The following is a 22,456-nucleotide window of genomic DNA, read 5'->3' on the forward strand; positions in this document are numbered from 1 at the left end:
ATCAGCGAGTGGAGAAGAGCGGAGTAGACTGATCTCAAGCCTCTTGCATCATAGTATTTTTGTTAACATTTAAAGAAATATAATACATGAATTTAAATAAAATAATCCTAAGTATTAGTTATTATAACGTATAGTATACGTTTTATTGTACACATTTTTTTCCTTGTTACCTCAACACTCAGTATTTTTCACTTTTTAACACTACTAATAAACATCATTAAGATCAAGCATAAATTCTAGTCTTTATTATCATTTTCAACATACCTGCATAATATGGTTGCAGTAGCACTGTTGTAGAATCTAACTGAATTATTTCACGTACATTCACAAATACAATTTATTATGTAATGCATCAAAGCTGCAAGAATCCTCTGGCATCAGTAAAACAAGTTGCAGCAGAAAACACAGATAAGTTCATTTGACAGTATTTACATGTTCACGAGCACCAGGAGAGCAGCTGCTTGGTCGTCTGTGTCAGTCTCCATCCAAGCAGCAGCGATCGCTCTCCCGTCTTTTGTCGTTGCCTCAGGTGACACAGGATGCACTCACAGTCCATGACTGATTGAGTTGTGTCTAAGTGGACATTTCTGATAAGTTCGCTGCAGAAAGAACTTTTACTGTACTTGCAAATTCTCAGTTTGTAATCTTCAACAAAAGGAAACAAAATCCAGGGGGCCGTGTGAGAAAAGCCGTGCTCTTAGTTTGAATATACTTTTTGCATGTGCGTAGGGTTACTCCTGGTACTGCCTCTCTGTGGCGGTGGAGAAATCATCCAGAACGCTCCTCAGGTACTCAAATGTGGGTCTGTCCTCTGGGCTTTCCCTCCAGCACAAAGTCATGACATTGTAAAGCCCATCAGGACAGTTTTCTGGCTTTGGCATCCTGTAGCCGCGCTCCAGGTTCTGAATGACCTCTGGGTTGGACATACCTGCATGACAGTAAACTCAGCAGAGTGAGCAATGGATGTGATGCTTTACATCGATTAGAATCAGCGATGAAGTTCATATAAAACAGCTGCGCAATGAATTAGAATGGGAGAGAGTATTTACCAGGGTAGGGTATGCGTCCATATGTCACTATTTCTGTTAGGAGGATCCCGAATGACCACACGTCTGACTTTATGGAGAAGGTGCCATAGTTGATAGCTTCAGGAGCAGTCCATTTAATGGGGAATTTTGCACCTGTGAACAAAGTCGGAAAGTTGAACTAATGCACACCATCATATGGATCAGTGATGGTGATAAAAGGCACGTCACATAGTCGGTGGCCTGTAAGTCATCTTACCTTCTCTAGCTGTGTATTCATTGTCCTCGATGAGTCTCGCAAGTCCAAAGTCAGCAATCTTACAGATGAGCTCGTGAGACACTAGGATGTTGGCAGCTCGCAGGTCTCGATGAATGTAATTCCTTTCCTCGATAAAGGCCATGCCATCCGCCACCTGCAGGGGGCAGCACATCACCAGACTCCTGTCAGTGTGTGTGGATGTATGTGTTTGAGCATAACATGCATGACTGTGTGTGTGTGTGTGTGTGTGTGTGTGTGTGTGTGTGTGTGTGTGTGTGTGTGTGTGTGTGTGTGTGTGTGTGTGTTCTAGCACCATGTAAGGTTCCTAAAGCAGGGAGTTTTCCACTTCCCCAGGTCAGTGCCTTCTGGCCTTTTACCAGGTACTCCACCCACTGCACAGCTGTAGCTCAACACCAGCTCTACTCTAATCATATTTGTGTGTTTCTGATTCAGTCACTTGCTACGTGAGTCATTTCCGTTCAGATTTACCCCAGAGACAAGTCGACACTACACCTAATGTATGAACACACCTCTCTGTGAGGTATATTTGAGTGGAAAACTGTTGATCATTTCCACAGAATTCACCACCCACAGTCAAAGATGCATCCTTCAGCCATGAGAATCTATCACATATGTGCGACAACTGTTTCATGCACGTCTGTCTGTGGCAACCCCACACCTCTTTACCCTGCAGTCCATTCAGGACAAAGACACTCAGTATGAACTCTTCCTCTGAGCGCTCCTCTTCGTTTTCTTAGACTTTGAAACTCAGGCCTGTCTTCCTGTGCTTGTGTTTTCCATTCCCACACCCTAAATACACCTACTGTAAGTTCTTTTATTGCCATATAACCTCTTAAGAACATTTTTTAATGAAAAGCCATGTGCAGTAAAGCCCAAAGAAAATTAAATTACACAATTTAGTTTTGTTTCTGAGGAATAGATGATTGAAATTAACACCACCGTCATCAAAAACCACCTGTTTCTGTGTAGGCATAAGAATATCCACCTACCTACTGTATGTGCAAAAGCGATCAGTGGAGTCGTGTGTGGTTTTACAAGCACACAGGTAAAAGATGTGCATGAGTCTGGTTTGTGAAGTAGAGAGCTGCTGCCTGTCGCTGGTTTGTGTTAAACTAAGCTCACCAGAGGAAAATATCAAACCTGGCTTTGGACAGATTGGCCAAGAAAAAGATTTTAATAGCTTAAAACAAACATTTTCATTTGCATCCGGCTTGTTTGGTACACGCTTGTATTTGTGCCAGAGAATCGAGGCTAGACACAAATAAATAGATACACACACAAACACACACGCACGCACACACACACACACACACACACAGAATCGTAAACACACCCAGCTCTCTTGTTATTAAAAGATTAGTTCTGAATGTAAGTCTCAGTACAACAGTGGCCAGTTTCCTGTCTGTGAGAATAAGACGTGAATGAATGGTGCCCTACCTGAGATGCCATGTCTATCAGAGTGTTTGTGGGCAAACTGCTTCCCTCTGTGGTCTTTAGGTAATCCACAAGGCTCCCTGTAAGAAATCACATTCATATCATTAAATGCACAAATATATATTTTTTTCATTTCACTACAGCCATTGTGTCAGCGTCTTAATTTTTGTAGGTCGTTCTATTGATAATGTCCTAAATACTATAGAGGCACGCGTCTGTTTGTTGTACGATATTTTAGGATTAAGATTAAAAAGAGGAGATGTAATAGAAAATAGAAAAAAAATCTCACAGGCGTACTTTGTAGTAAACAGATAGAGCTGGACCAAAATAGTACTTTAAATCTAGGAACATCACAGTGAGGAAGTACAAGAAGCATCGGTCAAAGTGATGCATGGTCTGTGACAGCAGACTGCTGTGTTGAGTATGATTAGCACAGAACAATACCTCCGCGCACCGGCCCAGCAAGTCTGAGCAAAGGAAACAAGAGAAATGACTGTGCCAGGAAAGAGGAGGCATTTAATCCTCTGCCTAAGTCCGGAAGACTGCTTTTAAAGTCAGAGGAGCCCTCTTTGTCAAGGTCACAAAGGGAAGCTGGGATGGCACGCCTGTTATTTTCCATCTTTGTGGTCTCTGATAATAACAAAACCGAGGGATGAAGTGAAAAGACGGGAACTCCGAGCCATCCTTTCTATTAAAAACAGAGGCACCAATTGTGCCGCGTCCACGTGGGGATGCCGGACAAAGAGACAGCCTCATATACGTAGAGAGACTGGTGGTTTACAGGCCGCTTACACAGGGCCATACAAAGGCCCCCCATTCACTTCAGCCGTGAGGCCGCCCTGGTGCTCGTGACGTCTCTCTATGCATTTTATTATTCTTCCTCCCAGGGAAAAGGACCTACGAAGGCCCTTGAGGTTTGAAACAGATGCCGAATCACTTTCATTTGACTCATTTGGACAAAGTAAAAGTTTACCGGTTGCGATATGGAAAATTGTTCACCGCAATTACCAGCACTGTTTGTGAATGACAGTAATGCCAAATATAGCGTGTGAGGAGAAGCCGCTTTTCTGGCAGGATGCTGAAGCCTGTTTACTGCTCCAACCTTACTGCCCCAATAGTCAATATTTTTTTACAGCTGTGCCTAACACAGTTCCTGGAGAGCGGCCAGGCCTCATCAAGGATCTCCGTGAACAATACCACACCCCCCTCACCTCGCATCGACCAGGAGAGACTTCCCTTCGGCGTGTAAACACTAATAACCTGGCCCGAAAACAAGTGAAAGTTCACGTCGGCTTGGAAACAAGGTAGCACAGGGCGGCGGAGAGAGGAGGCTTCAACTTCAGGAGGTTCAGTAAAGCTCGCGTTAGGTTTGTGTGCGACATGATTATCCTGTGTAGTTCTATTAATATACATTTTGTATAATACATTATATCAACAACAAACAGGAAGTGCAATTTAGGTACATTCAAGGAATTTAGCTGAAGTTACAGGAGAGGAGGGCACATATGAGAACACTGTGACTCATAAAAAGAGTGAAAGACGTGACGTGAGGCTTTTTGTCGAAACATGAGCTCTCATCGTCTGAAAAATCAACATGTTTCATCCTGAACGTCTGCAACGCGCTTCTCGCAATTACACCTATTTTCTTTGTCTCCAGTCCAGACTCAGGCGCCCTGCTTTTGGTGCGTGAAGGCAATGTTCCTTTGAGGCATGCTTGAACATATTTGCACCGACTAAGAGAAAACAGAAGCGGGATAGTAAAAATACGGAAGTATTTTCTTTGAATCTTATGAAATACCCTGGCATGGGGTTCAGCGCTGTGCTTTGGATGCCGTCAGTCATATCTGGTCTTGTAAGTGCTGTAAAAAGCACTCCTCGGCATGACACAGGCAGGATTTCCACATACCGTTTTCCATGTACTCTGTGACAATGTAGATGGGCTCCTGGGTAACCACAGCGAAGAGGCGGACGAGACGAGCATGCTGCAGGTTCTTCATCATGTTGGCCTCAGCCAGGAAGGCTTCCACTGACATTGTGCCTATCTTCAAGTTCTTGATTGCCACCTTCCTTTCGTTGTTGTAAATCCCTGGAAATACAGAGTTGAATATTTTGTTTAAGACAAAAAAATCTCCAGTACTTTGTGCGTTTTTTCTACAGAAAAAGACAAGCGTCACCAATGTAAGTGGGGGTTCAGCCTCTGGGAAACAGGAAAATCTGATTAAAATGCTGGAATAACCCTTCTGAATGTAAGATTGCTCATTTAACAAGAACAGTGATGCTGTATGTAAATGAAAATCTAAATAATTGGTAAGTTTCATTTCACTGTATGAGATTTCTCAAATAGATTCTTGCATGCAAATAGTCATTCTTTATTTATTCCTTTGGGAAATTGTGTCGTCTGCATTTGGCAGTGGGCAGCCATATATGGAACTCTCCGAGAGCACGAGGACACACGTGGTGGGATCAACTGGGTTCAACTGACAACTTCAAGATGCACAGAGCAACTCTGCAACGAGTGAAATGGTCTCCAAAAGTTGTTCCCTGACCGGGAATCGAACCCGGGCCGCGGCGGTGAGAGCGCCGAATCCTAACCACTAGACCACCAGGGACGACATGCCAAGCAGTGGTGCTAAAAATCCAGGATACTGGCCACACGTATTCGTTACATTTGTGCAACTCTACTTGCACAAAGGCGGTTGATTCATGTAAATTAACATGAATACAATTCACAGTCACTCCCATTATTCTTGTACAGCATGTCCTTAAACCAATGTTTAGGTGAGGCATAGAGCAACAAACAAGGTGCCCGGGCTGCATAGAAGGAGATATTGTAAATAGAAAGTGAATGTGAAATGGAAGCAGGCTCCAGGGCTGGCAGTGTTTAGCTGTAATGCAGCGGTTTGTTTGGGACGATGAATTTTGCTGGCGCACAAGGATGGAAAAAGAGACGGGGGGAAATATTCCATCCAGTCAAATAATAAGGGGGTTGTGGCACCGAATATTTCACCCGATACCCTTGTGATCATAACAGTCTGCCCCTGTTTAATTTAACACTCCACGCTCACAATGGACGCCCATGCCAGTATTGTTGGGAGACAACCCATGAGCTCAGTGGAAAGACCGATTTGTGTAGTTTGGGTGATGTTGCGTAACAAAACCCGTGCCCCGCATCGTTCTCCACTCGAACCAGTCTACAATTATGCGCGTACGAAAGCAAAGTTTCTGCACAGGCTGCAGAAAGGACAGACTCACAGTCACGCCAGCAACCGACCGACCACGCAGCCGGGTCGAATGCGTAGATGTGAGACATTAAAGGCCTCTCACCCATCCAGACTTCTCCAAACTGCCCGGCACCCAGCCGCCGCTCCAGCTTCAGGGACTCGCGGGGGATCTCCCACGCATCCTGCCACCAAGGCTTCTGCGGCGCCCGCGACTGGCAGGGCTTCACCAGCTTGGAGCACAGTCCGTCGGTTTCGCCTGGAGGAGACACGGACACGGACGCGGTCACGCGGCGCCCCCACAGTAACAGCGGCCATTGGGACGCATTGTGACGGCCTTGCGTACGTGAGTGGTGCTGGACCAGCTCCTTCAGCGACACGAACGATATCTTGGCCGTGATGTAGAAGCCACCGTTGTCCATGTTGCGGATCCTGTAGTGCTTGACTCCCTCGCCAGTGTTCTGGTCCAGGTCCCTGACTGATAACGAATATGAACCTGGAGGGAGGTCGTAAGCACAACAAGCCATTAGGGAGCAGGTGACATCAGACCTCACCACAGAAATAATAACAAATAATTATTAAACTACAGTTCTGTTGCTCCAACTTATCAATATGTTGGCCAAAGTGTAGCAAATTAGCCGTTAGCCTTTCCTGTTGCGTTAAGGTAGCAACTGTGTGTGGATATTAGTTAAACTTTTGCTTCACGTGTAGTTATTGGATTATATTTAAAGCATAAATCAAATACTAAGATCTTTGTGCAAACACTGTCACAACCATGACGTTAACATGCTGATGTTCAGCAGGGACTCTAGTGTTTATCATCTCTACATCCATGTGTTAGCTTGTCTCTTACAGCTTACGGAGTGAAGCAAAACTCAAATCGAATAGATGAGTCAAGTTAGAAAAACAGAGGACACTTCTGGGATATCTGTGCTTGCGGCGTTTCAATTGGTGTCATTTCCGTGCATGGTTCTCAGAGGAACCACCTTGTGAAGCATTTTCGGTGGAACAGAATGAGTCACGGCGGCCGGTTCACCTGGGCTCGTCTCGCTCTCTCGGATCAGGAAGGAGCCCTGCGTGTTCCCGGGAGCGAGGAGCAGCCTCATGGCTTCGTTTCTAGAAATGTTCTTGAAGAACCACCTGCAGCACAGACACTCGGAGTTAAAACCACTTCCCTTCCCTCAGGGACTCAGCAAGCGTTGCATCAGATAAGAGCGCGTAGCGGCAGAGTGACATAAGCCTGTTTCCTGTGTGACGTACGGCTCCATCTCCATCGTGGTCAAACCAACAAAGTTGTATGGGATGAAGCCCTGCTGGCCCGTGGTGAAGGACTCGGCCAAGTACCACTCGGGGTCGTTCCTGGATGTGAGAGGAGACAGTGAGAACGACGGGAGCGCGCTAATGCGTGTGACGCAGCAGTCTGGACGCCAGAGAGCAGATTTTATTCAGTTCCCAAGTTCTGTATTAACGATGACTGGCTTAAATGAACCACATCATACCTAGGCTCAAACATCCGAAAAAGAAGAAACTAGATTGACTGATCACTCCTACAGAACCCCCTCCAGTTCTAAAGGCCGGTTACCTAGCTAGTATATACAAACTACTATTTTAAAAGAAATTATTTCACCAGTGGTGGAATTTAAAGTTTTATGCTGCTCAAATCTTGAATATAATGGGTCCATGACATTATTGGTAAGTGACGTTTACTTTTATTTCTTTCATGCATTTCCTCCTTGGAAGCCACAAGTTAATCACGTGGGTATCATTTTTTACATTTTTTTTCAGCAGTTTGCAACAGAGAGAGAACGGAAGCAAAGAGGAGATCAAGCTGTAGACGAAGCGGACGCTTTGTACAAACGCAGGGCTACTTCGGGATGCGTACGGTGAATGATGGTAAACAGCTGGATCTGACGCTTGTGGGGTTCTGGCTGCGTACGCATCGCTACATTACACTGTGGCGATGGACGTGAATCGATCACTACCGCCGTCTGTGTAAAACGCGTTTTATGGAACTTCGTTAACTTACTGGTTGAGGATCTTGAGTTTTTCTCCCTTCTCGAAGCCCAGGTCTCCGTCGTGTTTGGGTTCATAGCTGTATAAGGCCACAGCAACATTGTCTGACAAAGAAATATAATATTTAAATAAAACATTTTGCAATGTTTTTATGAATTGAATTTACAGTAAAGGTTAATTGGGTTGAGTACTTCGAAAGGCCCGTTGCTGGTTTTTAAATGTTACAGCTCAGTTATATTCTGACGACTCAGGGGTTTGGAAACACACCAACAACGTGTCACTAGTTCGAGCTAGGCGCGTATATAATAATAAGTAAAACTATCAATTTAGAGGGAAACAAAAACCAAGGGGAGTCAATACGTGTCTAAAAGTAAAACATTAGGTGAGGAGCAGATACGATTCGGCAAACTACAAACGATGATGAATCAAACATGAGCTTCGTTGTTCGTCTTCAGTGCCAATAGTTTAGCCAACAAGTCACACTCAGCTCAAATAAATATGAATCATAAAAATAAATGGTTATGAGGGGAAGAAAACTGGAAAAAGATCACTAATGTATAAAACCAATGCAATGCAAAACTTTTTATATGTAGATGCATTCTGTTTAGTCTCATATGACTTCATGTTATATTAGTGACCACACAAAACAATTTGTAACACTTCACAGAACAATAGATTGCTTTGTTTTACCGGATAGAGGCGAGTTAGGAGGTGAGTGCTGTGACGGGTATGGAATCAGCTGATCGGTGTACTGTGGAGAGGAAAACGTGATTAGACTCTCTCGTTTGGTGGTTTGCACGTTTTTTCTATACTTTATTCACAGCAGGTCTGCTTCTATACCGCTGCATGTTCACTCAGCCTTTGATCCGTTTGTCCTCCATTCGGTCATTCACACTAAACCACACTAACCAGAACCCATTCATGTCAAACTGCACAGACTCTCGGCCCTGTGCCACAGCGTGGACTGCACCGAGGCTCAAAGAAGCACAGACTCACTGGGTTGCACGACTGAGGAGGGATGGGGCAGTTACAGTGTTCACAGATTTCGTCCAGGTTCTCGATCCAGTCGTTGTCGGAATAGTCTGAACTGCAGTTACATCCCATGTTTCCTGCAATATAGAGGTTGGAGTTAGAAGGTGGGGCGTGATATTATTACAAAACCTGATAATTATATCGTTTAATCAGCAGAAATCTCCCATTCAAGATTTTGAATGGGAGAAATTTTGTAATATATTATATCATTATATATTAAATTATATATATGTTATATTTAAATAAACTGTCTATTTTATAGCATAATGTTGAGAATAGTTGTTTGGACTTTAATAGAGAAACAAAAATGTTTTTGTTTTCAAAATCTGTTCTACTCGTGTGTGAGTGAGGGCCTCGCCTCAAAATGGAGGCAGAGTTGTGATTCGGGCTCTAAACTTAAACTAAACTAAAGTTCACCCGTTTGATTTCATTTCCCTTTTGCGGTAGTATAAACGTGCACATCGCAGTCGAACAGAGTCGGGAAAACATCTGCGAAACACCATGTTGGAATTCTGATCCAGCCTTGAACACAAATCCTGATCTGGTGTAATCCAGCGTCTGCACGTGCTCCGTCTTGGACTTTGGGCCGGTGGTACACTCGGCACCGGCGGGCTTTCTCAGTGGACCCCTCATGTAACCGGGTCAGTGGGCTAATCGCAGCAGACCGTCCCAAAGTCTCAGAGCCGTGAGAAAAATCTGCTGAGGCCTTGACCCGGCAGTAACAATGCCCCACTGTAGCGGGACCCCCAGGGACCCACGGAGAGGTCACCGGGGTGCGAGGAAGGTTCTTCTGACTTATCAGCACTCCTACGCCTGGAGGCCCACTCTCAGGGAGTCACTCACACAAAGTCAGTGTTTTCCACTGAGGGGCTGCCCTCTCATTATTATGATGCGAAGGCCTCTTTTATGACACTCAAAACAAACAGCGTGTACTGTTTTTTTGTGAATTTTTTGTGAATATTTAAACAGTTGATTTGATTCGCTGGCGTTGTCACTGAAGCTTTTGAAGCGAATCAAACGACATTTGCTGCACAGGATGCACATCTCTAACAGACACACAACATGAAAAACGACCTATAAAATAAAATGTCCTGTTACAGTCTCCAACTGTAATGTTGCTGTTATGTTTTATCTCTAAAACGCCGGCCTACAAACACACAAGCGCCTGGAGTTAATACTGTAAATTAATTTTATAGAAGGAGAAAAATAAGGCTGTGGGACATGTTTCATTGTAATGAATGTGGTCCAAATATCATTGATCTCCTTCAACAACCAGCATCTTATTACAAAGCCCTACGGTAAACTTGAATTAAATGCAGATGTAAGTCAGATAACGCTAACTCTCTATTACCGCTTGGTGTGGGTGTAATATTCTTCTCATTAATCAGTTTTTGACAACATATTTAATCAAATTTTCAGACTAAAACATCTGCGTGGGTTCATGTAGCGCATTAGTTATAACACGTGGAATATAACGTTCCTATGAGCTAAAACGTTCTAAAGTTTTATCCCTCCGATAAAAGGTCTGTTACTCACCTCTAGAAATGTGACATGTACCTTCAAGTTTCAGATTAGAAGTTCCGCCATAGAGAGGTTCTTTCTTAAGCTTTGTGGAAGGATGTATTTACTAATAAGAGCGTTTTTCACCGCTCGGGGCTGGGTGTGAAGATGTCGTCAGACGCTTCACACAATATAACTCACTCAGAGGTAGAAGCGCAGATGTGGTGCATGCACGCACGCACGCGCACCCACGCACACACACACACACACACACACACACACACACACACGCACGCACGCACAGGAGACCGAACCAGAGTTTCCTGTCGTTGAAAGGTTGAGGGCTGCTCTGCAGGCTTCTCACAGGTGCTCGCGTCGCAGCTGCGTGTGAGCAGAGGAGAACGTTGAGGGCTCCGCGTTAAAGCGTGTCAGAGAAGCACCTCATCCAAAACGTTCCAGTGCAGTTACGAAAGGCGGCGGCGGCGGCGGCGGCCGTCTGCTTTTGGGTTGCCTTCGATTTGTGCGTTGTAACATCTGTGCAGCGGTGACCTTTACAGTGAGAGGAACCGTGGCGCATAATTTGACCATAATGCACCATAAAAACCATTTTGGTGATTTAGGACAAATGTGTTGCCTGTGGTTGCAGAGGTTTAGTCCAAAAGTGACACCACGCGACAGTAACGGCTATTTTGGTCGCACAAGGATGTAGGTTTATCAGCATTCTGTGGCCCACAGACCTTTCGAAAATACACTTCGACCTAAGAGTCACTATTTAAAAAATACTACAAATGTGTGACAGATTGTGTGACGGGGTGTGGTGTGACTCGGGCCTTCTGACGTGTGCGGCCGGTCACAGTGAACTCAGTCTACGTGCTGCAGAATCACTGAGCCCCTTCTCTGCTGCTCGGCGGCTGCGGACCGCGTCTCTTCTCTTGTGGTGAACGGCTGCTGCGACAGAGCGCGCGCTGGCAGGAAGTCGGTCCAAACGCGACAGGAAGCGCGCAGAGGTACGTGCTCAGAAGAGCTGCCTCGGGAGCGACGCAGGCTCGCGCGCGCCCGAAACCACCTGAGCCGAGGCTCTTTTTTTTCGTTCAAGTGAAGCGCGTGAGCGACGGAGGACGGGGTGAGCGTCACCGAGTCTGCTGCTGAGCTGATTCCAGCGCGGCGACTAATACCGGGGACGCGCGTGCACGTTGATGGACTTCGTTGGCCTCGTCGCCCGGCGGCTCCTTAAAAGGCCTCCTCCGCTTTGAGGGTACTCCTGCTTCCCTCTCCTCCGCAGTTGTCGCTGCTTCCAAATGTGGTTGGAAATCACATTCTGTTACGCAATCAAGTCGAGATATCATCGATATGCGGCAGGTTTTCCACCCCCCCCCCCCTCCTCCCATCCTCCCCCCGCTGCACGGTGCAGGTGCTGCCCTCCTTCATGCCGCTCTCGTTCCCCGTGTTTACTTTACCACAAACAACATTTTCGTGTTTGTTTGCTTTCAAAATAAAGCATCCGATGTTCTTCCTGCTCGTGCCGGTCGTGTGATGCCACGTGGTGCGGCGGAGGGACGAGGTCGTGGGAAAACGAGCGGGGCGGAGCTGAGCCTGGGGCACTTTCACTGTGAGTGCATTTGCTCTGGGATGAAGATGCTGATGAGGAAGGTGTCAAACGCGAGACTCTGCGCGTTCTACACTCTGCGTGGGGTCACACCGCGATCAGCTAGTTGTGTCCGAGGATGCGTTGGGTTGTGCACGTGGATGTAACGCAAGGTTACGAAAGTCCTGGAGAGACGATCGCGCACACGTGGCTTCGGAGGCATCTGCTGAACCAGAGCGGAGCCTGAGAATCTGAGCCGAGTTTTCATTTCCAACCATATTTCTGGAATCTTCAACATCAGTTTATATTTATATGCTAAAAATTGAAATTACGCCTAATATTGACGTTGTAATATTCTTTAATATTGTGCCATATGTGCATAAAACGAGTCCATATATACACTCATTTGTCATGGATATGTGTACATATTATATTCAGTATCATGTCCCAGACATATTAAAAACATCAGTCGAGGTTTTTACATATAATACAGCGACAGCACATACAATAAAAATATTGCTTCATTCTTGTTTGCTTTGAAATAAACCAGTGAGCAACTCAAAAGGCAACTTACTGTTGTGAATGCACGGAATCAGTTTGTTACAGATGTTTGTTTTTTTTTTTGGTATTTTCTGACATAATCCGGCTCCTGACCGTCACTGCACACAATGACCGTCATTGCTACTTAATTCATGGCATTCAATAAGATGTGACGCAAATCCATCGTTACACCCGAGTCTCGCTCTCGGCCTTCGCACTCCGTTCAGGTCGGTGGAATTAAGGGTGTGTTTTGACAGGTCTGTGCGCATGCGTCCTCGCGCAGCAGCAACGCATTGCCCATCTGCTCTCTCATCCCGACGCTTAGCAGAGCGAGAAGCGCCTGGAGTTGAGGTTCATCTTGGTGAGGCCCAGGTGCTTGAGGGGGGTGGACAGCGCGAACGCGGCCTTCATGGGGATGTCGCACAGCAGGTCCGACTCCTCGCCGCACTCCTCCAGCTCCAGGGTGGCGTCGTCCAGCATCTCCTTGTGCCGGTCGCACACCTGCTCCACTTTGAGCCGGTGGATCTCCGCGCGCAGGCGGATCAGCTGACGGGCCAGGCGGTTGTCCTGCACCTGCATCTCCCGCTGGGGGGGGGGCGGGGAGAGAGAGAGAGCGTCAGAGAGATAATGGTGGTTGGGCTGTGATGACTGGATATGAAGCACACATTGTTGCACAGCAGGTATTTGTACAGGTGGAGCACCTGGAGAAAAAATGTTCTCTCACCAGCTCGCTTCTTAAAAACTCCAAAGCATCATCAATCGTGTCGAAGCCGCAGATGTTGCGCACGACCACCTCTGAGTGCTCGTTCCTCAGCAGAACGGGCACGGACGGGACCGGTCCGCCGCAGCCCACGGCGTCCGGCTCGCTCTCCTTCCACGAGCGGCTCCGCACGCGCTCCTGCCACTCCAGGTAGGACGGTCTGCGCGTCTGCAGCTTCAGCTTTTCGGTGAGAGCCTTCACGCTGTCCAGGTCCTCGGCGTCGCCCTCCGGGGACTCGTCGCCGACGCTTTTCAAATCCATCGCCCCGGCGCGCGACTGAGACTGCGGGGTCGCGGTGCCTGCGCAGCCACTGGAGCGCAGGAGGTCCGCGCCTCCTTTATACGGAGATTAGGAGCGGTGTCCGCCCATCCCGCGGAGGACCGGCAGCCTGGATGATTTACGGGCTATTAACACAAGGAAGCCCGGTCTCCTTCAACTTCCTGAAAACATTAGACACGAGGAGACTTTTACATTACAAAATAAAAGTATCTCCAAATAATGCGTGCATTCAATCGATCATTAATATTATATTAAACACTGTCGCCTAGTGTGCATCTTATGTCAAAATTATAATTAACATACATTAGGTGTGAATAGCAAGATAATAAAGGCAATCGTTACCTGAGAATTGTATTACTACTTCTTCCTCACCTGAGGAAGTAGAAGTATTTAATGATTATTAATAAAAGCTAAAGGGGAGCCTGCATTCAAAATGTGAACTGAGTTAGAAACACAGAAGTAACACACAGAAGTAAGTAATAATGTTATCAGCCTGCAGCAAGACGAAACAGTAGTAAACAGACGTAAACATAGTAAATCTGACGCATTATGAATGACGTCACTGGACATTTATTACAATCATGTGTCAAACTTGTTCTAAAACTGTAGCTTGAACTACTTTATCTTGCTAATTATTTCACCTGCCATCTGTCAACAAGATAACTGTTATAAAAGAAGTGACGGCGAAAGGTAAAATGCACCTTTGACCCACATCAGCGCATAAAATTTAACGCTTCAGTGCTGTTTAAATATAATAAAATGCATTGTATGTCTATAATGACTTTCACTGGTATCTGATTGATTTTACACTATGGTATTTCAACTTCTGCTTCAGTGAATGACTCGAATATTTCTTTCAACACAACCTCAGGTCGTGATTCAGATCAGATTCCTGTCTTTGTCTTTGCCGCCACCTAGTGGGCGTCCGTGGTATCACACGCTGATCGCTGCTGATTGCCTCTTGTCGCCTCCTCCCCTCACAACGTAGAAAACTTATACCAGCAATATGTGACACATGTGAGCCTTGGTGCCTGGCAGGAAACGTGCACTTCCGTTTTTTGTCTAACCAAGCCGCACATTTTCCATTTTCTAAGCCGGTTTCCTGCTCCACCGCCTATGTTCGCAGGGGTGTAGCTGCATTAAATGTTGACGGTGTTTCGAAAAAGGCGAATCTATTTATAGACGCCTTATCGTCAAACAAACTGCGCGAAGCAACTGTCCAACCAGACACCGCAGACAGCGGAGGCAGCGCACTCATACTTTCATTTTCATCGGCTGCGGAAAAAAAAAAGGGCGAGGAAGTGATTTGAAGCGAAGGGCCGAGCCTCTGCGGCGCGCGCGACGCACGCCCCGACCTGCAGAACTTTGTGGGCTCCCAGCGCGATCGGATGGAGTTCTCCGAGCACATCAAGACCGCCAACGTGGAGGACGTGGTGCTGCGCCAGCCGCTCCACCCGCCGCTCAGAGGCACCCTGTGCATCACGGGCCACCACCTGCTCTTCTCGGACCGGGAGGAGGACGAGGGGCGCAGCTCCGGGCAGGTTCTGCTGCTGCTCCGGAACATCGATGCCGTAGAGAAAAGGTGAGGGCGTCATTAACAGTTATAAAGTGCTAATTGTCACTCTGAGGACTGTGACCGCAAACGGGTCAATAAATAAACACACCGCTCAACAACTAACCCACATTAAGTGTGAGTCAATGCAACCAGTGTATAAGTCATGTCTAACTCCATTATTACTCAAATCTTCCTAACCAGTGTGGAAAACCTTTTGGGCTATTCCGGCCTCTTCTCTAGTCCAGGCCACGCAGAGAGGTCAGACATTTGTGTTGCAGTGTGCGTCCGCTGCCGCTGCCGCCGCCGCCGCCGCCGCTGCTGCAAAGGGATATTTGGCAACAGGATTGCGGCATCGTGTCCTGTCACTCGCCCGCTAACGAACCGCCGCCTTCCGCCAGCTTCAGCCTCGTTAAGGCCGCTTGCCGTGTTCTGTGACGGAAGCCCCGGCGCACGCACGCACCCTCCCGCACGCGCACGCACATGGCCCGCACGCCGCTCCGTTACTCACTGTCAGCCGTGTGTTTGTGTGTAGAACATCTGGATCCTCGGGGACGATCACCATCAAGTGCAAAGACCTGCGCGTGCTGCAGCTGGACATCCCCGGCATGGAGCAGTGCCTCAACATCGCGCGCTCCATCGAGGTACGATGAAGCGTACGCTAGTATTTTTGATCCGACTCCTCCATTCCTTCGGATGTGCTCACCTTTGTCCCGGTCTCTAGACGCTGTCCTGCTTGGACTGCGTCTCAGAGATGTTTCCTTTCTTTTACAGACCTTCTGAGCTCAACCTGCAGGACCAGTGGGGCCTCTCGTCCCCCGAAGAGCACTACAGGCAAGCGACAGAGCTTGTAAGCAATTCATAAAAACACCGTTTATATTTGTGATTGCTGTACAAAAGTACACATTACAGTCACGGGGAGGCTTTTCTTTAGCACATGACAGGAAAAGGTGCCATGGGTGAGCAGGGGTCACAGGGGTCACACTCAGGATATCCCCGTTGCTGAGCTTTCACTTCTTTCACCTTCAGAATGTGCTGCGCCCTGCTTGAATCCGTGCCCAACAGGCAGAACCTGGAAAAACAGTGGAAAAACGTTCAAAATACAGCTTTTGATGGAGTTAGGATGAAGATTGGCAAAAAAGGCATTAGGATATTATATTATATAAACTCAAGTCTATTTCCCATGAAAACTTTAAAGAGTTTATTTTGCTTTTTTTGTACAGAACCAGTGTTGCCTTTTCTTTGCTCGATGCATCACTAATAAGTGATAATAACGTGACTGTGGTTAGCAACATGTCAGGGGTTAAAACTAGCAGCCTTTCTATAGCACATTAGTACGTCACGACTCTTTTTTGGGTCTATACTGAGACGGGCCCTGCAGAACCACTCTGTGGTTCAGGGTTGTTTGCAGTAACTGACACCTGACACACTGCGTGACATCCATTCGTCCACTAGGCGAATTACAGCTTTCGGGTACTTGAACCAGAACCTCTGGTTCCTGTTTGAAGCACAACAGGTGGAGATTGAGCAGCGTGAACAGGGACTACTCCGTGTGTCCCACGTACCCCCGGGCGGTCGTGGTTCCGAGGGAAATAAGCGACGACATGCTGGTGAAGGCGTCCAGATTCCGACAGGGCGGGCGCTTCCCCGTCCTCTGCTACGTCCACAGGAAGAACGGCATGGTGAGCCCCCCCCCCCCCCCCCCCCCCCGCCCTCTGATCAGACCCCACACCGGGCCCTCGTAATGAAGCGCAGGCCTTTTGGTTTACAGGTGATCGTGCGCAGCGCTCAGCCGCTGACTGGGGCCAACAGGAAGCGCTGCAAGGAGGACGAGACCCTGCTGCAGGCCGTGATCGGCGGGTCCGATAAGGGCTACGTCATCGACACCCGCTCCGCTCAGCAGGCGCAGCAGGCCCGGATGACCGGCGGAGGCTTCGAGTCCAAGTCCTGCTACAGCCAGTGGAAGAGGCTGCACAGGCACATGGAGAGGTGCGTGTGAGTGCAATGCGACCGGGACGGTGGTGAGAGAGTGTGACGGGGCTGCTTTAAACGTGCCGTCAGGGGTAAAGCGCTGCAGGAGAGCCTGATCAAGCTGGTGGAGGCCTGCGGCGACGAGTCCAGCAACATGGACCGCTGGCTCAGCAAGCTGGAGAACTCCAAGTGGCTGTCTCACGTGCAGACGGCCCTGTCCACGGCCGGACTGCTGGCCGAGTGTGTGGAGAGGTACGGACGGCGCCGCGGGGGTGGGTCGTGGTGTCCTGTCAGCGGTTTCTCTGAGTGACCCGGGGTTTGTGTGCTGTCGATTTTCAAGGGACGGCCGCTCGGTTCTGGTCCACGGCTCCGAAGGCACAGAGTCCACTCTGCTGGTCAGCACGCTGGCTCAGCTCATCATGGACCCGGGCTGCCGCACGCTGGAGGGCTTCCTGGCTCTGCTGGAGCGGGAGTGGGTACAGGTAGAGTCAACAGCACAGCGCACGCACACACGTGAAGCGGCGAAACAGCGCCCCCCTGCGGCTGCAATGGGCATTACAGCAGCAGAGGTGGTCAGTAAATAACGAAGCCTGCTTCTCTTCTACGTTTGGCCTCTATCTATGCTGTGGTCACACTTAATCAAATTGATATAATACCTTGTGTTATTGACTGATTATTATCAAATGAAAAAAATAATAAAAGTCAACAAATATTAAGAATTCTAAGAGGAATCGCTGGTGAGAACTCAGATGAAGTGGATGATGATGCAGCATAGCTGCTCCCCGTGCTCCTCACTCAGGCGGGACACCCGTTCCAGCAGCGCTGCGCCCACTCGGCCTTCTCCCACGCCCGCCTCCAGCACGAGTCGCCCGTCTTCCTGCTGCTGCTGGACTGCGCGTGGCAGCTGTGGCGCCAGTTCCCGCTGGCGCTGGGCTTCTCCGAGGCGCTGCTCCTGAGGCTGGCCGACGAGGCCTACGCCTCCAGCTACGGCACCTTCCTGTGCAACAGCGAGCAGGAGAGGTGGGTGCGGGTCTGCCGACGGGCTGACGGGCGCCGAGGGCGGGGCTCTGACCCGAAGCCTGTTCTGTTTCAGAAGCGTCGCGGGGGTGAGGGAGAAAACGCACTGCCTGTTCCAGGCGCTGCTGAGGTCCAGGCACAGGGACTCCTACTGCAACCCGCTGTATGAGCGCACGGAGCTGGCGATCTGGCCTTCAGTCCACCCTCAGTCCCTGCAGCTCTGGAGAGGTGAGCTTTGACTCACACGTGAATAAATACGTCATTATCAGTAATCGTCTGTAATCACGGCGCCCTCGTCTCGTCGGATCCTCAGGCTTTTTCCTGAGGTGGACACCGCAAACCCGGCTCCTCGAAGAGGCTCAGGAGGAAATAAGGAACATGATCGTGGAGTGGGAGAAGCTCGTGATGAGCTGATACTGTCCCCGCAGCGCCTGGAACCCAGAACGGGTCCGACGTGTTCCAGGAGGAATGCGACAAAGTGCAATGTGTTCCTTTTTCCTACTTTTGAACAAGCTACATTTTTCATGTACAGTATTTCTTCTTTTATAAAATTGTATTAAAATAAAAATGTTCCTGCTTATATTTGTAATACTTGTTACTCTGAAATACAACAGTCTCATTGTGTTCTGACAGGTATTTACTCACAAATATGATCAATAGAAGGAGGCTATATGTGTGACACACCTCCCAGTCCTGTTAAGCTCAGCTAAACACTCTTTACAATACAAATCCCTGTGCACAGCAAGTCAGCATGTTTGCACACATGGAGCCGTGCACGCTGGACACTGTAGTCCTGTTCAGTCAAGAGCCACGAGCCACGCCGGACCACACGCCATGACTTTGTGCACCTGCTTATTGGTTGAGTGCTTTTACTGAAACGCTGTGATCTTTTCCTTCTGCCGTTTCAATGGCTCGTCCTATGAGATCGCATTTCCCAATCTAGTTTAGAGGAATACTATTGGATTTACTCTCTCCTGGACTGGAATCGTCCGTTTGCAATTTAGCGAGTTCACAGGTAATGTGCCTCTAATGCGACTGGAGCGTAGGTTGTACATTATCCAGTGATCGCTATCGTTAAAATCACTCCTGGGAGGTTGATTTGAACTTTGCTGAGGGCTCCTGGAAATGCAGCGAGCCGTGGGGGTCCGTGCGGCCGCCGCGCCTGCGCTGGGCCTGCTGTGCCGAGGCCGCGGCGTGGATGCGTCGCCCCGGCGGATGAGCAGGTGGAACGGCCAGGAGACCTGCAACCAACCGCCTCCGCAGGAAAACCCTCGCGTCCTCATCACAGGTGATAAGAGACATCAGTTACAGCAGCTAGAACGGGGGGACGGAGAGAGGGCAGTCGCAACAGCAGCAGGATGTTTTGCATTTTGAAGTCCATCCCAGGTTTGAATCACAAATGCTGGTAGAACGGGGGCCGTGTTGATTTGGTAGCAGAGGCATGAGGGCAATACTACAGAAGTATGTGCAGTGATTTTTTTTTCCTTTCGAGTTGTTTTCCTTGTGCACCAGCTGCAGAAAGCCATTTTGCATGAACACAATAGAGCGCATGTAACCCAGTGCTAGTGACATAAAAGAGCCTGTGAGTGGCAGCTGTGGGGAGAATAATAGTGCACTGTCACCTTTCGCCCCAGAATAAACCTTTAGAATAAACAAAACCTTTATGTTATTTCTCCTTTTTTTGTTTTTTTTCAGAGATGCAATGCTAAATTTTCAGGTCTCCCTTTTCAGGTGGCCTGGGGCAGTTGGGTGTGGGGCTGGCACAGTTGCTCAGGTGAGACCATTTGCGATCGAATCTCCCCAAATAATGCACCTGAAAATTAATTGTCATCATGTCCACGCATAGGAAACATTATGGAACTGAAAACGTTATCCTGTCAGATATTAAGAAGCCTCCTCCTCATGTTTACAGCAGCGGTAATCAAAGTTTAAATCAATCTCTTTCCGACACAAATTCTGATCTTCTGAAACATAATTGCTGCTTTGAAATGATTTCTCCGTCCCACGTCAGGTCCATTTGTGTATGCAGATGTGCTGGACTACAAACGCCTCAGAGAAATTATTGTGAATAACCAAATCACCTGGCTGGTGCACTACAGCGCCCTGCTGAGCGCTGTGGGCGAGGCCAATGTGGCTTTGGCACGAAAGATCAACATCACGGGTGTGTTCAAACGCACATGCTGTTTACACGGTCTAGCGTTTTAGCCATTATTAGTCTCATCTGCGCTGGGAACGCCTGTGTGCCTGCTCAGGTCTTCATAATGTGCTGGATTTGGCCCTGGAGAACTGCCTGCGGCTCTTTGTGCCCAGCACCATTGGAGCGTTTGGTCCTTCTTCCCCGCGTGACCCGGCCCCTGACCTTTGTGTGCAGAGGCCTCGAACCATCTATGGCGTGTCCAAAGTGCACGGGGAACTGATGGGGGAGGTAAAATGATCATGAACCCCTCATAGTAGAGACATTTACAATGATAACAATAATTTTAGATATTGTTTTTGGAGCCTGTCTCTTCCATTTCCTGTAGTATCTCCATCATAAGTATGGGCTGGACTTCCGCTGCCTACGTTACCCTGGCGTGATATCAGTCAACACACCTCCTGGTGGAGGAACAACCGGTATTTATTCACCTCACGTCTGCATAAACAGTGTTCACAGTATAAACAGTAGTCCCTCTTTTCTTATAGACTACGCAGTTCAAATCTTCCATGACGCTCTTAGCACTGGTCACCACGAGTGCTACCTGCGACCCGACACCCGTCTTCCCATGATGCATATCTCTGACTGCCACCGGGCCACCGTGGAGTTCATGCAGACTCCAGAGTGCCAGCTGTCCCTGCGCACCTACAACATCGCTGCCATGAGCTTCACTCCAGAAGAGGTGGCTGAAGAAATCCGCAAGCATCTTCCTCACCTCAAAGTCACCTATAATCCTGATTCTGTTCGTCAGACCATCGGTATGGTGCCAAATCCACAAATTCACCCCATAGCTTTTATATAGATAAGTTATGAAACATTTAAAATATTAATTTGGTGTATTACAATGGTGTAGTGGAAGTAATGTGGTCATGGTACGCCTCACTTTACAGCAGACAGCTGGCCGGTAAGATTCGATGACACCAATGCACGGAGGGACTGGGGCTGGGCTCCAGCCTTTGGCCTTGAAGAGCTGGTGTCTGACATGCTGAGTTCCATTCGAGGCAAGCGGACCAAGGAAGGCCTGCCGGTCAGCTAGCGAAACCCGCACCACAGAGACAGACCAGTGCTGGACCCCCGCCTCCTTTCAGCATGCATCTACCAATAATACACTTCCTTTCACCTCAGCTGTCGACTATTATACTGTGTTACTCTGGAACATTAGAACAATGAACCGGGGACTGTTTGTACAGTGGGAATTTTCAGTCAGAACCTCTCAGTAAACAGTGGACAGTGAGATGCTGTACACATGCACAAAAACATACATTTCTGACTTTTCAGGGAACAATATACTGTCTAACCTACTCTTCATCTTTGTTGTTTTTATTTGTTAACATATGAGCATCACTTTTAACATGGTTACAGCCTGTTTCCTCAGATGGAAAGAGGCAATGTAACAAGGTGTATACGTAACACGTAACCAGGACCAGTTGCACATTAAGAGCAAGAATTCTGTTCCACACTTCAATATCCAGGGTCATCTGGAAAGGCTGGCTCAGTCATCTCTGGACATTAATGACATATGCATTCTGGCTGCTATATGTTACAAAATACTTTAAAATATAGTCAAATGATCTGAACCTTTTTGCCGGCGAGTGCGAGTTTTGGTATTGTACCAGTACTACCAATAGCATATTAAGCCTTAGTTACTGTAGGTTACTTTAGAAAACAGTGTATAAAATGCAGTGTACATTGAATTAGACATTGAATAATAAAAACACACTGTTTTTCCCAAACAGGAGTGGTTATTCTATATTGCTGACCTTACGGTATTTATGGTATTTGACATATTTTAGTAATTGGGTAAAATTGAAAGGTACATGTCTGTCCTATTTGAACTACTTCTTGTACCTACATGTAGATTACTTACTACTTCACTCCAATGGAATGTTATAGATTCAGGTACACAGCAGTTTATGAAACAGTAAAAACAGGTCCTGCCGTTCCCTGCTGCATTTGCCAAACATCAGAAATGGAATGCACGGGTGGTAGAGGCAGACAAATTTCATGTTCAAGTTAAAGGGCAGGTTCATTCCCAAAACAGCAGCCCACTACAAAT

At 47.7% G+C, this 22,456-nt stretch overlaps 4 protein-coding genes and 1 non-coding gene across 8 annotated transcripts; 2 read left to right on the forward strand and 3 right to left on the reverse strand.

Annotated features, from left to right (window-relative positions):
- Positions 1–217: 217 nt before the first annotated feature.
- lck (LCK proto-oncogene, Src family tyrosine kinase) lies at positions 218–10,699 on the reverse strand. Of its 2 annotated transcripts, none has more exons than XM_029139957.3 (13): positions 10,539–10,699; positions 8,967–9,079; positions 8,661–8,721; positions 7,984–8,074; positions 7,218–7,316; positions 6,994–7,097; positions 6,304–6,453; positions 6,064–6,216; positions 4,646–4,825; positions 2,743–2,819; positions 1,285–1,438; positions 1,050–1,181; positions 218–928 (listed from the first exon to the last, which is right to left on the reverse strand). In XM_029139957.3, the coding sequence occupies exons 2-13, from the start codon at positions 9,072–9,074 to the stop codon at positions 732–734; spliced, it is 1,506 nt and encodes a 501-aa protein (XP_028995790.1). In that variant the 5' UTR covers positions 9,075–9,079; positions 10,539–10,699; the 3' UTR covers positions 218–731. The 2 variants fall into 2 exon arrangements, with proteins under 2 accessions (XP_028995790.1, XP_055361711.1); XM_055505736.1 differs by having other exon boundaries at positions 10,560–10,682.
- On the reverse strand, positions 5,277–5,348 carry trnae-cuc (transfer RNA glutamic acid (anticodon CUC)). The gene has a single exon. It is a non-coding gene; the product is annotated as a tRNA-Glu (tRNA).
- Positions 10,700–12,427: 1,728 nt separating the features above from the next.
- Positions 12,428–15,847, reverse strand: fam167b (family with sequence similarity 167 member B). Its single transcript, XM_029139882.3, has 4 exons — positions 15,730–15,847; positions 14,009–14,038; positions 13,352–13,827; positions 12,428–13,212 (listed from the first exon to the last, which is right to left on the reverse strand). The coding sequence occupies exons 3-4, from the start codon at positions 13,646–13,648 to the stop codon at positions 12,949–12,951; spliced, it is 561 nt and encodes a 186-aa protein (XP_028995715.1). The 5' UTR covers positions 13,649–13,827; positions 14,009–14,038; positions 15,730–15,847; the 3' UTR covers positions 12,428–12,948.
- On the forward strand, positions 14,691–18,786 carry zgc:154055 (uncharacterized protein LOC556036 homolog). Of its 2 annotated transcripts, XM_029139878.3 has the most exons (11): positions 14,691–15,248; positions 15,423–15,479; positions 15,754–15,862; positions 15,943–16,068; positions 16,727–16,900; positions 16,990–17,207; positions 17,280–17,441; positions 17,530–17,671; positions 17,989–18,209; positions 18,283–18,434; positions 18,520–18,786. In XM_029139878.3, exons 1-11 carry the CDS (start codon positions 15,055–15,057, stop codon positions 18,618–18,620), a joined length of 1,656 nt encoding a protein of 551 aa, XP_028995711.1. In that variant the 5' UTR covers positions 14,691–15,054; the 3' UTR covers positions 18,621–18,786. The 2 variants fall into 2 exon arrangements, with proteins under 2 accessions (XP_028995711.1, XP_028995712.1); XM_029139879.3 differs by lacking the exon at positions 15,423–15,479.
- A 123-nt stretch (positions 18,787–18,909) lies between these two features.
- tdh2 (L-threonine dehydrogenase 2) lies at positions 18,910–22,122 on the forward strand. 2 transcript variants are annotated; one of them, XM_041069304.2, is made up of 8 exons: positions 18,910–19,494; positions 19,938–19,980; positions 20,053–20,123; positions 20,236–20,367; positions 20,459–20,631; positions 20,729–20,819; positions 20,889–21,158; positions 21,291–22,122. In XM_041069304.2, the coding sequence occupies exons 1-8, from the start codon at positions 19,332–19,334 to the stop codon at positions 21,434–21,436; spliced, it is 1,089 nt and encodes a 362-aa protein (XP_040925238.1). In that variant the 5' UTR covers positions 18,910–19,331; the 3' UTR covers positions 21,437–22,122. The 2 variants fall into 2 exon arrangements, with proteins under 2 accessions (XP_040925238.1, XP_028995364.2); XM_029139531.3 differs by having other exon boundaries at positions 18,911–19,494; positions 20,218–20,367.
- The last annotated feature ends 334 nt before the right edge of the window (positions 22,123–22,456 follow it).

Source organism: Betta splendens, chromosome 22 (assembly GCF_900634795.4).
Source record: "Betta splendens chromosome 22, fBetSpl5.4, whole genome shotgun sequence".
Lineage (NCBI taxonomy): Eukaryota > Metazoa > Chordata > Actinopteri > Anabantiformes > Osphronemidae > Betta > Betta splendens.